The sequence below is a fragment of the Tachypleus tridentatus genome, chromosome 2, assembly GCF_004210375.1.
Source record: "Tachypleus tridentatus isolate NWPU-2018 chromosome 2, ASM421037v1, whole genome shotgun sequence".
In the NCBI taxonomy this organism is placed as follows: Eukaryota; Metazoa; Arthropoda; class Merostomata; order Xiphosura; family Limulidae; genus Tachypleus; species Tachypleus tridentatus.
In genome coordinates this window covers 146,542,412-146,558,657 of record NC_134826.1, presented here as the reverse complement: position 1 = coordinate 146,558,657, position 16,246 = coordinate 146,542,412, and the positions used below count along the sequence as shown (strand labels likewise).

Sequence of the window (16,246 nt, the reverse complement as noted above, 5' to 3'; positions counted from 1 at the left end):
GTGTTCACTAAATTGCATTAGTAGTAGCCTTACACAGAAGTTTGGAAATAGCGTTATCGTATTATTTATGTTGGTACATCACTCTTACTAAGTACAATGCGACATTATTTCTGGATGGAATTCTTTATAAAGCTTCATACGGACTAAATTTGACATTTTTTAATATATATTCTTGTGCAGTTTTATTTTACTGTTTAAAAATGATATTAAATATTGAAATTGTAATAACCTCTGTTTGGAACACGATAGAAATAAAATGTCTCAGTTTGTGGCTTTGTTTGTTTCTCAATTTCGCGCAAAGCTACACGAGGGCTATCTTCGCAAGCCGTCCCTAATTTACCAGTGTAAGACTAGAGGGAAGGTAGCTAGTCATTATCATCCACCGCCAATTCATGGGCTACTCATTTACCAACGAATAATAGTGGGATTGACCGTAATATTATAACGCCTCACGGCTGAAAGGACGAATATGTTTGTTGTGACGGAAATTTAAGCCCGCGACCCTCAGATTATAAGTCGAGCATCCTAACCACCTGGCCATGCCGGGGCCTTGTGGCTTTGTTAACAAAATCACCAGAAATAAATAAGATGAATAGTGAATGTACTCCTGCACGGATTTCAGATTGACTCTTAACAATTATTGCAATAATAATCATAGCAAATTAAGCATTGTGTAAATAAAGTATTGAAAGTTTTGTTTCTAATTTTAAATTTATTTTATATATTTTCACCAGGGTTTGTCGTTTCTGGCATTGATTCTACTAGCAGGAAGACTATATAATGTTGACCGTCAGGTTAGTTTGCTGAGTACCATATCGTCGCTGTGGTTTCCTGATGATATTCTCTCTCCCAGTCCGCCAGATGTCGCTAATAATGGAGCATCTCAGGCTGAGATGTCTAGTGCCCAGAACAGTAACCCACAAAATGGCGATTCTTCAGTTTTTGCTTCCAATATAGAGAATCTGGTTAATTTGAAAGCAGACATTGAATACATAATAGGTAAGTAATTGTCAAAAACAAAGGTAGATCTTTGACTCTTCATCACGTTTCATCTGTTTAATATTTTCACTAGCGCCTGTTTAATGAAGCCAAATAGAAACATCTATTATTGCATTTGTTCATATTGTAACGTTGTAATGGTGTCTGTTATTGAGTGGATTCTTTTGGATTAGTCGGGAAAAGGAAGAAGTGACAGCGATACCGTTTTATTTCTTCAACTACAAATTGTAACGTTTACAAGTTCCACTGATGATGTCCGTATTTTAACTACAAATTGTAACGTTTACAAGTTCCACTGATGATGTCCGTATTTTCACAGTAGACGACAATGGGGCAGTTTCTCTTTCAGACTTTCTGATCTTCTTTGTGACATTTCATCCTGTGTCTAGTGCTTAGTCGTAAAACATACCAAACACTTACAGTAGTGAATTAATTGGGTAACCACAACGAACAAACTGACTAAATTATGTAATGATTTTTCGTTAACTAACGGGCTTGGCACGACCAGGTGGGTTAAGGCGTTCGACTCGTAATCCGAGGGTCGCGGGTTGGAATCCCCATCGCGCCAAACATGCTCGCCCTTTCAGCCGTGGGGCATTATAATGTGACAGTCAATCTCACTATTCGTTGGTAAAAGAGTATCCCAACAGTTGGCGGTGGGTATTGATGAATAGCTTCCTTTCCTCTAGTATTACACTGCTAAGTTAGAGATGGCTAGCGCAGATAGTCCTCATTTAGCTGTGCGCGAAAGTCAAAACAAACAAATCATTAACTAACAAATACAAATAACTACTGCTCTGGACTAAATCTCTGTATATGTGGACAATTTTCAGATGCTTAGCTATGCGCTCATTACTTGAGGGTAGACTTTCCCCTTGCCAAACGACAATTCAAATGCGATCTAAGTAGTGTTTTTTTTTTTTTTGTTCCCGGTTTGTAAAAAGTCTTACGTGATAGAAAAAAAGTGTTAATTTTGAAATCTTCGTAGCTGAATTATAAGAAATCTGTTATTAAAACAAAAACAACTAATAATTCATTTTAAATTCGCCGGCCTGTGTTATTAATAAGTGAATCTATTTCTCTGTTACTAGTTGATTATTGGCTTACCAAGTATGTTAGACCGTTTGAATCAGTTCATCTGTGTGTAGTTAGATAGTAATTCAGTTAGCGCTATACATTTTAAATTTGTGTTTCAACCTTTCAAGTAAACGGTTTGGTTTTATTTGTGAGTAAGGCTTAGCTACGAAAGTAGAGCGAAGAAATCAATTACTTTTGTTATTGTTAAGAGGAATTTGCTTTGCACTATTTGTACACAAAAAATAATCCACCTAACGACGGAAGCCATTTGAAACGAAAAATTATATTTAAATATTTTTCATTAAATATTTACACATTATAAGTTATAACAAGTCACAATTCGCCGTTTTAGAAACTTTAGATTATTAAGTTACTTTACCTGGTTAAGTAAGCCTTACGATAAAAAAATTAGGGTTAACAATCACCATAACTTCAGACCAATGAAATCTATCCCACCTGTGCACCTTAATATTGATAGTTTATAGAAGTGAAACAGTGCCAGTTTAACATCTAGTTTATACAGGTATAACGGTGCAAGCTTAACAACTAATTTTAGAGGTATAACGGTGCAAATTTAATAACTAGTTTTAGAAGTGTAACGGTGCACGTTTAACAACTAGTTTATAGAGGTGTAACGGTATTTAGCATATCTTTACATTATTTTGTTTTTAGAGATAATTTATGATTTTTGGAAGACAATGTTGGCCCCATCGTAGATGTTTGTATTTTGTAGTTGGGTTTGATTTCTTGCTATATCACACAATATTTCCTTCTCACTCTAATCTATGAATGCATCATAAGAATAGTAGTCCATCCATTCGTGTGGACAGTGGGTAACTCTGACTGGTTTACCACTTTCTGGTCAGTAGTTCAAAATCAGAAACGACAACAGATAGTTTGAGTAATTTTACCATAAAAACGCACACAGTGTTTAACATGCTCTTGTAAGAAGGATCCTGTTGGATAATTTACTGTTGAACTCTTTTTGGTTTGTTGAGCGTTATTAGTTATTTTAAATTATTTTGTCAGCTAAGAATAGATACTAATGTTTTTACGATGCAGAAAACACTTGTTACTGTAACTTAATTAATTTGTTGTTGTTAGTCAGTGGTGGTTGTTGATATCGAAACTATTAAAACGAAATATCATTCTTCTGATCTCGTTTGGCTAATTAACTAACTACTTATTACAGTTTGCACCTTCAATCTATTGAAATTTCATTTGTGATATTAATTGTAGTAATTTTGATTACGTCTTTTCTGAAAACGTTAATTAATTATAGATTACTTGAAATATTAAAATTATCACAAAAGAAAATTTGGAAACCACTATTTGGATTTTTTTTTCTTGTATTATTCGTAACAACTGCTAAACCTAATAGTACTGTAAATATGCCGGTTAATCATGTCGATTTATGTCTAGTGAAACATTCTCTATGCAAAATACTATTATATAACCTTGATATATATACAAGTCTTTACTACATATTTGTATAAGAAAAATAACCTTGCATTTCAATGCTATGTACGCATATTGTGCATATCTTATTTTGTAAGAATTAGGCTAAAGTCAGCTGATAAACAGTAGACGTTGAATATACCAGCGATTTTCTTGTCAACTCGTTCAGTACATGATAAAACGTGGTAAAGAATAATGAAATAGAGAGGGTTGTGTAAACCTATATGACTTTATCTTGGAACCCACATCAATGTTATAGCTGTTACGTATTAACATTTCAAATAACCTGAAACTAAGTTAAATTATAATTTATTTAGAAGTTAAATAAATGTCGATATTTATCCAACTTATGATATTTGCCAACAATATTCATATACAAAGTTTTCTTTCTTAACACAAATATATCAAATACAATTTACAATAGTGGTTGTTACAAATAATGATTTATGTACAAATGTTTTACAAATAATATCGAATCTTATTTCTGGTCTGGAACTTCCTTGATGTCTTATCAAGGGTTCGCGATGAGCGATTTAATTTCGAGTTGATGTAGATACAGTTAACAATCGGAAAGCTAGCTAGCTATGTCTTTTTCGCTGAATTTGCCACCGCTAAAATTATACAGTATTGTTCTCGTAAAAATGATAATGTCCAATGTGAATCTACTGAAGTTAAATGGTTTGTAATGTTTGAAATCTATAAACTTTCCTGGTCAAACATCTGAAGTTCTCCATTAATAAGAGTTAATCACAGTTATAGCTACTGAGATTTATAGTATACTAACTGAAGCAAACCAACAATATATAATGTCTCTTGGCGTGTCGCGTTGGTTACATTTATAGACGTGAGGAGAGTTTCTTGAAATTTAAGCATGCACAACAATACTGACGATACACAACTGTTTACGATAACACAGAAATTGTTGGTACTTACACTCGAGACTTTTCTAGAACTTTAGTGAATAGACGGGAGCTTCCCATTACAGATATAACAGTATAAGTTATGTACATTTGTATATATCAATTTAACTTGTTCAGACATCGATATTAAAATAAGATATATAATAGTAAATCAGACACATAGCTTATTCCTGAAGTAATGAATTAGATCTACACATGTTTGTGTTGTACCAAATGGTATTACTTTGTTGTCTAAATTAATCTAATTAAACCAATAGGAATACCAAACAGCTTTTAGGGTTACGGACATAGTTTTGCGACCAACCTACTAGTATGGTCTAAAAAAACTTGAAATTGCTGACAAATAGCTATTGTGTTCAAGTAATTATAAATAGGAACCAGAACACGATTGTTGCTTGACTGTTAACGCAACATTGGCTTTGCTCGTGACCAATAATGTATTTGATCATACGATTAAGTTTGACACTAAACTGTTAAAGTCTGGTTGTTTAATTAATAGTGATTTATGAAGACATGTACGGAACGACAGCCATTATGTAAGGTTAAGTACATTCAACAGAGAACTTTGAAGTACAAAGACGAAGATTCGAAATGGGTATAACGGATTAATCCGAACACTGTCTCAAAAAGGTTAGTTATAGCTCATGACAGCTGTCACTATGAAGCCCTCGGAATCGTTAGAAACGTCTGAACCTTCAGACTTGGATTGTCAGCAGTGAAAACAGCTACACCCTGGAACTTGAATGATAACCGTTAGAAACATCTGATCCATAGGATTATTATTTATAGAAACTGCTTAATCCATGGGCTTCGATCACTATAATTACAAAGTGCTAAGCCTAGTTTTGAATTATCTTATAAAAAAGTTACACAGACAAGTGTACCAACAGTTTGTGTGTTACGTCAGGTTCCTACCAACAGTTCATGTGTGTTATGTCAGGTTCCTACCAACAGTTCATGTGTGTTATGTCAGGTTCCTACCAACAGTTTATATGCGTTATGTCAGGTTCCTACCAACAGTTTATATGCGTTATGTCAGGTTCCTACCAACAGTTTATATGCGTTATGTCAGGTTCCTACCAACAGTTTATATATGTTATGTCAGGTTTCTACCAACAGTTTATATGCGTTATGTCAGGTTCCTACCAACAGTTTATATGCGTTATGTCAGGTTCCTACCAACAGTTTATATGCGTTATGTCAGGTTCCTACCAACAGTTTATATGTGTTATGTCAGCTTCTTACCAACAGTTTATGTGTTATGTCAGGTTCCTACCAACAGTTTATATGTGTTATGTCAGGTTCCTACCAACAGTTTATATGTGTTATGTCAGGTTCCTACCAACAGTTTATATGTGTTATGTCAGGTTCCTACCAACAGTTTATATGCGTTATGTCAGGTTCTTATTAACAGTTTATATGCGTTATGTCAGGTTCCTACCAACAGTTTATGTGTGTTATGTCAGGTTCCTACCAACAGTTTATGTGCGTTATGTCAGGTTCCTACCAACAGTTTATGTGCGTTATGTCAGGTTCCTACCAACAGTTTGTGTTATGTCAGGTTCCTACCAACAGTTTTTATGTGTTATGTCAGGTTCTTACCAACAGTTTATATGTGTTATGTCAGGTTCCTACCAACAGTTTATGTGTGTTATGTCAGGTTCCTACCAACAGTTTATGTGCGTTACGTCAGGTTCCTACCAACAGTTTATGTGCGTTACGTCAGGTTCCTACCAACAGTTTATGTGCGTTACGTCAGGTTCCTACCAACAGTTTATGTGCGTTACGTCAGGTTCCTACCAACAGTTTATGTGCGTTACGTCAGGTTCCTACCAACAGTTTATGTGCGTTACGTTAGGTTCCTACCAACAGTTTATGTGCGTTACGTCAGGTTCCTACCAACAGTTTGTGTTATGTCAGGTTCTTACCAACAGTTTGTGTTATGTCAGGTTCTTACCAACAGTTTTTGTGTTATGTCAGGTACCTACCAACAGTTTATAGGTGTTATGTCAGGTTCTTACCAACAGTTTTTACGTGTTATGTCAGGTTCTTACCAACAGTTTTTACGTGTTATGTCAGGTTCTTACCAACAGTTTTTACGTGTTATACCAAAAGAATGAACCACGACTACAGTATTTCTTAGTCCGTCTGTCATGGAATTTGGAATGCAAGCAGTTCTCACTTCATTCTATGTATGAGATAAAGTAAACATGTGAAACTTGTAATAAATTCACTGCATATGTAAATACAAGACTATATATCACAACAATATATCAGTTTTTAATCGATTTTACAGAAGTAATCAGTGACCCTAATATTCGATGTTTCACATTGTCAGTGCCAGGTGGTTAGGGCGCTCGACTCGTAATCTGAGGGTCGCTGGTTCAAATCCCCGTCACACCAAACTTGCTTGCTCTTTCAGCCGTGGGGGCGTTAGAGTGTCACAGTCAATCCCACTATTCGTTGGTAAAAGAGTAGACCAAGAGTTGGTGGTGGGTGGTGATGACTGACTGCCTTCTAGTCTTTCACTACTAAACGAGGGACAGCTAACGCAGATAGCCCTCGTGTAGCTTTGCACGAAATTCAAAGAATACAAACAAACAGTTTTCAGCAAATTGAGTGAATAGTTGTTAGCATTCTCTCTTTAAGTTTCACAAAATTAACCAGACTTCTCTTGAAATCGTAATTTTATTTAAAAATAGATTATTTCTTTCTTAAGTGCGAGAAAGTAGGGAAACTAATCACGTTCATTGCAGTATTAGGTGTATTTTGAACGTAATCAATCATCCAATATTTGAAGGACTTTTATGACTGTGACTCTTGCTATTCCTGGGGACACCTGGCTGTACTGTGACTCTTGCTATTCCTGGGGATACCTGGCTGTACTGTGACTCTTGCTATCCCTGGGGACACCTGGGTGTAGTGTGACTCTTGCTATCCCTCGGTACAATTGACTGTACTGTGACTCTTGCTATCCCTCGGTACAATTGGCTGTACTGTGACTCTTGCTATCCCTGGGGACACCTGGCTGTACTGTGACTCTTGCTGTTCCTGGGGACACCTGGCTGTACTCTGACTCTTGCTATCCCTCGGGACACCTGGCTGTGATTGAACTTTCCTGGTCACCAAAACAACGTAAGTTACCTTAGAAACCACAGCGATGCTTCTTTGAACTGTATCTATGGCAATCCTAATTGACAATACCTTTCGTGACTAGAGCCAGTCCCGGATCCACTACATTCTTACTGTCTGGGACCCCACATTCCAAGGCCTTAGAGTTTAAAACAATTAGACTTTATCTCAGTTAATGACACTAAAAAAACAAACAAAAATACAGAAAAACGCATTGAAATCTTCGAGACGTATCGGCGAACTCCTAGTGTTTATTTCGTTTTTGTGGGGGGGGGAGTTAAAATGGTTTTAATCTAGGAAGGCCAATATAACGGACCTGCACCACCTCCCGAGCCACATGGTTATACATGGTTAGCTCAATCAAAAATCATTCAGTCACGGGCGAACCACGTGCCATAATATTTTCGTAAAGAGTAAACTGGACTCCAACTTACATTTTGTCCAAGCAATTTGTATATCCTCGAGCGACTGCCGACTGTTTTGGCTTCAGATGTTAAAATGTCGAACACTAGAAGACAATAATACCTTAGGAAACGACACACGAACCTTTGATGTTAATATACATTTTCTCAAAAGCGGAATATTTTAAAAGTCACGAAACAACGTCCGAAGTTGTGACTTGACATTTGAAACAACGCCCGATGCTGTGATCCCTGAAGTAATTTCCAAATATACCACAAAGGGGAAGTGGTATGGGGGTTCAGATACAGAGATAACATTCTTTGTTTTTAATCATAAACACTATTACTTACATCTACCATCATATAACAATATAATTATCTTTAAAAACAATGGTTCTGCTAACCTGAAGATGACCTAGGAAGGTCGAAACGTTGTTCTCTGCTTATCAGTAAAAGTATTAATATCCATACCAGCAGTTCTGAGATACAATCCAACTATTCGTTGGTAAAAGAGTATCCCAAGAGTTGGCGGTGGGTGGTGATGACTAGCTGCCTTCCCTCTAGTCTTACGCTGCTAAATTAAGGACGGCTAGCACAGATAGCCCTCGAGTAGCTTTGCGCGAAATTCAAAAACAAACCAATTTTCTCCAGGTAGCCATAGCAACCAACTTCCTGGGCCTAACCTATGGTTCTACTCTAAGTTGGACCAAACATGTAGTCCCCCGACGGTACAGCGGTAAATCTATGGATCTACAACGCTAAAATTAGGGGTTCGATTTCCCTCGGTGGACTCGGCAGACAGCCTGATGCGTCTTTGCTACAAGAAAACACACACACACACACAACAAACATGTGAAAAAGTTAGAAATAAGATGTGGGAAAGGGAAAACGTCCGAATAGCAAGAACTGAAAACATGCTTAAAGTTCATAAACACTACGTCGCCAGCCCAGTATGGTTCAATGTAGCCAACAAACAAAAAAACAGTAACACACTTTACAACAATCACTAAAGCGTATAGTATTCCTAGATAAACAGACACCATCTTTTTATACAATTATTTAAATATTTCTGTCAAATAGACTTCAGAATGAACCATAAGAATACTTCAATAAAAAAACAATAACGAACTCAGTGTCCTACGTGATAAGATAGACGCACTTATCTCCTACCACTAAGTCTAGTAGATACGATACGATACCGGTGCAAACCGATAGCTGGATGTCGTGTTCATTTTATTTTAAAAGTTTTTTTTTTAATGTAAGATGCCCTCTAGTGGCACGACTGCGGACTCACACCGCTAGAAACCGGGTTTTAATACCCGTGGTGGGCAGACCACAAATAGCCCATTGTGTAGCTTTGTGTTAATTTCCGACACAAACCAAACTGTGCATTTTTCTATCGATATATAAATGCAGTAAGATGTTCCGATGTATTTCAGGACGGCTGGTGTAGGTGTTAACACTTTTACTAATAAAACAGAGAACAACGTTTCGACCTTCCTAGGTCGTCTTTAGGTTAACCTTTTTATTTCAAATGGGTTTCTCGTCATCCAGTAGGTCCTAGGTGTTCTTGATTCTCCCGGGTTACAAGACCAAAGAAAGAGCAGGGAAACTGGTGACTAACAGTGTAACATTTTTCCCAGCTGACGAGTGCACTTGCCGGAGCACGTGCATGAACTGGGAAGGGCGTATACCTTAGATCGCATGATATTATACCACGTCATTATGACTAGTCCATTAGTTATCTGCAGCAATTTTACAGTAAAAAAAAAACCAACAACAAATATTTCCGTATTTTAATTAAAATTGCATTGTGATAATTATTTGTAATATTATTTAGAAAAAAAAATATATATATGTATATATATATATAAATTTAACTTTAAAATTCATATCTTAGTGTTATTAAACAGAATGTCTATCTTTAGAAAATTAAAAAAATACTTATACAATTTAACCCTTTGTATTTTCGCTTTTTCGAAACATCATAAAATGCGAAAAGTAATACTTGTTGTTATGGTGTTTACGTCTGTCACAGGATGGTAGAGAGTGATTATTGGTGTTAGGCCTATTACATTTTTAAGCATTATATATTCTTAACCTGGTCCTGTGAGGAGGCCCCAGCATGACAATGTGGTTAAGGCACTCGACTCGTAATCTGAGGGTCGCGGGTTCTAATTCCCGTCACACCAAACATGCTCGTCCTTTCAGCTGTGGGAGAATTATTATAATGTGACGGTCAATCCCACTATTCGTTGGTAAAAAGTAGCCTAAGAATTGGCGGTGGGTGGTGATGACTAGCTGCCTTCCCTCTAGTCTTACACTGCTAAATTAGGGACGGCTAGCACAGATAGCCCTCGTGTAGCTTTGCGCGAAATTCAAAAACAAACCAATTTTCTCCAGGTAGCCATAGCAACCAACTTCCTGGGCCTAACCTATGGTTCTACTCTAAGTTGGACCAAACATGTAGTCCCCCGACGGTACAGCGGTAAATCTATGGATCTACAACGCTAAAATTAGGGGTTCGATTTCCCTCGGTGGACTCGGCAGACAGCCTGATGCGTCTTTGCTACAAGAAAACACACACACACAACAAACATGTGAAAAAGTTAGAAATAAGATGTGGGAAAGGGAAAACGTCCGAATAGCAAGAACTGAAAACATGCTTAAAGTTCATAAACACTACGTCGCCAGCCCAGTATGGTTCAATGTAGCCAACAAACAAAAAAACAGTAACACACTTTACAACAATCACTAAAGCGTATAGTATTCCTAGATAAACAGACACCATCTTTTTATACAATTATTTAAATATTTCTGTCAAATAGACTTCAGAATGAACCATAAGAATACTTCAATAAAAAAACAATAACGAACTTAGTGTCCTACGTGATAAGATAGACGCACTTATCTCCTACCACTAAGTCTAGTAGATACGATACGATACCGGTGCAAACTGATAGCTGGATGTCGTGTTCATTTTATTTTAAAAGTTTTTTTGTTTTTTTTAAATGTAAGATGCCCTCTAGTGGCACGACTGCGGACTCACACCGCTAGAAACCGGGTTTTAATACCCGTGGTGGGCAGAGCACAAATAGCCCATTGTGTAGCTTTGTGTTAATTTCCGACACAAACCAAACTGTGCATTTTTCTATCGATATATAAATGCAGTAAGATGTTCCGATGTATTTCAGGACGGCTGGTGTAGGTGTTAACAGATTTACTAATAAAACAGAGAACAACGTTTCGACCTTCCTCGGTCGTCTTTAGGTTAACCTTTTTATTTCAAATGGGTTTCTCGTCATCCAGTAGGTCCTAGGTGTTCTTGATTCTCCCGGGTTACATGACCAAAGAAAGAGCAGGGAAACTGGTGACTAACAGTGTAACATTTTTCCCAGCTGACGAGTGCACTTGCCGGAGCACGTGCATGAACTGGGAAGGGCGTATACCTTAGATCGCATGATATTATACCACGTCATTATGACTAGTCCATTAGTTATCTGCAGCAATTTTACAGTAAAAAAAAACCAACAACAAATATTTCCGTATTTTAATTAAAATTGCATTGTGATAATTATTTGTAATATTATTTAGAAAAAAAATATATGTATATATATATATAAATTTAACTTTAAAATTCATATCTTAGTGTTATTAAACAGAATGTCTATCTTTAGAAAATTAAAAAAATACTTATACAATTTAACCCTTTGTATTTTCGCTTTTTCGAAACATCATAAAATGCGAAAAGTAATACTTGTTGTTATGGTGTTTACGTCTGTCACAGGATGGTAGAGAGTGATTATTGGTGTTAGGCCTATTACATTTTTAAGCATTATATATTCTTAACCTGGTCCTGTGAGGAGGCCCCAGCATGACAATGTGGTTAAGGTCAATCCCACTATTCGTTGGCAAAAAGTAGCCTAAGAATTGGCGGTGGATGGTGATGACTAGCTGCCTTCCCTCTAGTCTTACACTGCTAAATTAGGGACGGCTAGCACAGATGTCCCTCGTTTAGCTTTGCGCAAAATTCAAAACAAACCAAACCTCTGAGGATTTTTTAAGCATTAGAAGGGTGTTACAACTATTTTTATATGTACTCTTAATTTATAGAACTTTCCACAGAATACTATTGTAATCCTTTAAGCCTGTAATGTTCCAAAAACAAAGGTTGTCGAATTTCGTAGAAAACTATTCGAGGGTTATTTGCTCTAATCGTTCCTAATTTTGAAATAGTAGACTTAGAATTGAGGCATCTAGTCAGTATCACCCACCACCTACTGTTTGACTGATTTTGTTGAATAGAATGTTTGACCGTCAGGCACCACAGCCGCGTAGTGGGAAACGTGATATTTTGCTTTGATACAGGATGTGTTATTGTTTATTTGTTTTTTAATTTCGCGCAAAGCTACACGAGGGCTATCTGCGCTAGCTGTCCCTAATTTAGCAGTGTAAGACTAGAGGGAAGGCAACTAGTCATCACCACCCAACGCCAACTCTTGGGACACTCTTTTACTGACGAATAGTGAGATTGGCCGAAACTATATAACGACCCACGATGGAAAGGCAACCATGTTTGATGTAACGGGGGCTCGAACCCGCAACCTTGGATTACGAGTCGTGCGCCCTAACCACCTGGCCATGTCGGGCCCTGGATGTGTTCTAAGAAGATAAACTGCGTTTCGGTAAGAACTTACTCATGTAAGACTGAAGAATACCCTTGATGAATAAAACTTTATACGATGTCCACAAAATGTTCTTGGAATAGCGAAAATACATATTAGTAGAAATATAACAACGATTCTAATAATAATTATTGCTTTTTCCAGTTCCAGCACGTCAGAAAAACACCTGATGTAGTTAGATAGTTATTCACTAGATTCCCGTTTCTGTGCGTCATAATAAATAAAATATTGAGACGTGAACGAAAGCTTTAAGTCTCACAACTGAATAAGTTGTAACGAAACCCGTGGTGTAAGAGTTAACGTGACGGGCAATTACAGCTGTGGGTGCGGTATAAGAGTGACAGTCGAACCTATTATTCGCTCGTGCTTTACTTCTGATCACCAGTTCAAAATTAATTACCACCATATTCGAACCTGGCTAAGGTGCTCACCACCATCCCATAGTCGCTGTTGGCGTGAGCTTGCTTGTGTCACGTGAATTATTGGTTTAAATACCTGTCAACTCGGAAATTATTACAAACTTTTTGGTCGTCTTGCATTTATGTATAACAACGGTAGCGGACAAAGATGAAGAAACAAAATAACGCACGTGCGAAAGATATTATGTACAGGGTGTTCGGAAAGTCACTGTGCACTTATATATTTATTAACAGACATGTTTCAATATAGAATACAGGAGGTAAATATGAATGACAATTATAAACAATGTCGAAAGTGACCCCCGTTGGCATCAATACAGGCCTGGATTCTTATTTTGTTTCTAAACACCGCTATCAGTTGCTGGCTTGAAATAGACTGAATAGACATATGATTACAAAACTGCACAGTGACTTTCCGAACACCCTGTATAACGCCCATCAGTGGCACAGCATACACACACAACTAGAAATTTCGATAACTGTGGTGGGCAGAGCACAGACAGCCCAGCTCCATTGTTATATTGATAAGTTATTATTTAACTAATTTTACATTTGAGAAGAACTGATTAAGCTACTTTACGAACTCAACTGTGCTTAACTCTGAATTCGATAAGTTATTATTTAACTAATTTTACATTTGGAAGAAAACAAGTAAAATGGTAACTATTACAAAGGATGTTATATTCGATAAGTTATTATTTAACTAATTTTACATTTGAGAAGAACTGATTAAGCTACTTTACGAACTCAACTGTAACTTCTGTAAAATGGTAACTATTACAGTGTAGTAAAATAAACAAAGGATGTTATATTCGATAAGTTATTATTTAACTAATTTTACATTTGAGAAGAACTGATTAAGCTACTTTACGAACTCAACTGTAACGTCTGTAAAATGGTAACTATTACAGTGTAGTAAAATAAACAAAGAATATTCTAACGTTATCAGTGTTAATAATTTATTATTTAGCGTCAGGATTATTCTGTTTTGGTGAAGAAAAGAACCTCGATGTTTGTCGGCCCGTTCACTGGCTCAGCAGTTAGTTTGAGGGCTTAAAACTCTATAACCATTGTTTCGATACCCGTGATTTGCACAGCACAGATAGTCCATAGTGTTACCATAAAACAAAATACATGTATAAAAAAAATCTACTTCCCTATATGGTGTCGTTACTTTACAAAGTGTCTGTGTACGATAGTATTAAAAATTATTAATTTAAAAGGGGAATAGAGACCGTAAAGAAACACAGAAACACGATAGCTTAAAGTGAAAATGCAGTCGCCAAAATTAAACAAACAAGCTTAAGGTTTAAGAAGCAAGATAAATAAAGAATTTGAAAGTTAAAAATCTGTAAACGAGGATAGTAAACACTGCAAATATGCTAAGACTGGAGATATTGTAGACATTACTTACTTATGATAACAAATCTCTATTTAGATTCCACTGATTGTAATTTTACCTAACAGCGTGGAGTCGAAATGGAATTTGAAGATATCTATTGTGGGAGATTAGCTGATGCAGTGCATGATGATTTAATGTAGTTATTGACTAGTTGATCGCATTAATTCGACGTATAAACGTTTAAGCTGTAGCTGTATATTGTCATGGAGATTATAATGAGTATTTATAGTTCCTTTGTAACTAAGTTCTTTATGTATATAATGCAAAGCAATGGACACGTACACGTCCGGACCAAGGCACAATCCTGGACATGTACACGTCCAGAACAAAACACAATCCCCACTAAAGCACGTATGAAATGTTGTCAGTAGAAAATCAGTTGTTTTAAATAAAACATACAGAACTAAAACATTGATTTAAATAAATGTGTTTTAAAGTCATTACTAAGTGAATGCGTGTAATAAAATTCAATATATATCTATATTATTTTTAATTTCGCGCAAAGCTACACGAGGGCTATCTGCACTAGCCGTCCCTAATTTAGCGGTGAAAGACTAGAGGGAAGGCAGCTAGTCATCACTATCCACCGTCAACTTTTGAACTATTCTTTTACCAACGAATAGTGGGTTAGTTAATAACATTTTAATGCTCCCACGGTTGAAAGGACGAGCATGTTAGGTGTGATGGGGATTCGAACCCTCGACCATCAAATTACGAGTTGAGCGCCCTGACAACGTGGCTATACACTACTGAAAGAGGCTTACATCTTATTGAGTAAGTTGTTTTCTGGTACAAATTCAGTGTGAAGAGCTGACAAAATAAATCTGGTGAAATCACTCACCTTGTATGTAAACAACACTGGAGTCTTCAGTAAGTATTAGTAGGATTACAAGCCACAACGATAACACATTGGTTTACACGTGGACGAATCCTAGAGCTAACAAAATCGCAGACCTAAACTCGTTTTGGTGTATATACAAAGATGTGTTTACAGAAATATTATTCCTAATGTCAAACTTGAATTAAATATCAAATAGTTTATTATTGTTTGTTTGTGTTTCTTTAGTGGAGTTATCTTCTGCCAGAATCACTCTTATTTTAAGTGTGGTCTTTGTTGTGGTGTACATACTCAGTTGGTGGTGGATGGCCTTCTCTATCAACCAGGCGAAAGAGGACGTAAGTATGATTTAAAAACACCTTAATATTCGTTGTCACCTTTATTTCTGAAAGCTGTATTTTTCTGTTTTGCCATCAGACAAAGTAACGTGCAGTAAAATAGGGAAATATATCGAATATCTAATTAACTTTCTGGTCTTATGATGTAGATCGTTTCCACAAGAGTGAATAATATCAGTCGTTAAGTTTTACACACACACAAAGGTATGAAAATATAAATATAGAGTTCTACCCCCACCGACACAGCGGAATGTCTGCGGACTTGCTACGTTGGAATTCAGGTTTCGATACCCGTGGTGATCAGATCAATCACAGATAGCTCATTGTGTTGTTCTTTATTTAACTTTAAAAACATTATATACTTTTAGTTGTGCTTTTAAGTATATAAACGGTGTCCATCTCGTGTGTGTATTTGAACGTGTCATACGACATTACAAATGGCCAGGTGGTTGAGGTACTCGAATTGTAATTTAAAGGTCGTGGATTCGAATCCCCATCACACCAAACATGCACGCTCGCCCTTTCAGCCGTAGGGGCTTTATAATACGACGTTCAAATCCCACTATTTGTTGGTAAA

The 16,246-nt window shown here is 36.6% G+C and overlaps 1 protein-coding gene across 1 annotated transcript in view; it reads left to right on the top strand.

The window, feature by feature from the left end:
• The window catches only part of LOC143245322 (uncharacterized), a 53,583-nt gene that overhangs the window by 23,329 nt on the left and 14,008 nt on the right, over window positions 1–16,246 (top strand). Inside the window, exons 2-3 of the mRNA XM_076491528.1 lie at window positions 735–999; window positions 15,560–15,669. Of these exons, the coding sequence (XP_076347643.1) occupies window positions 735–999; window positions 15,560–15,669 (375 nt within the window). The remainder of the gene's footprint in view (window positions 1–734; window positions 1,000–15,559; window positions 15,670–16,246) is intronic.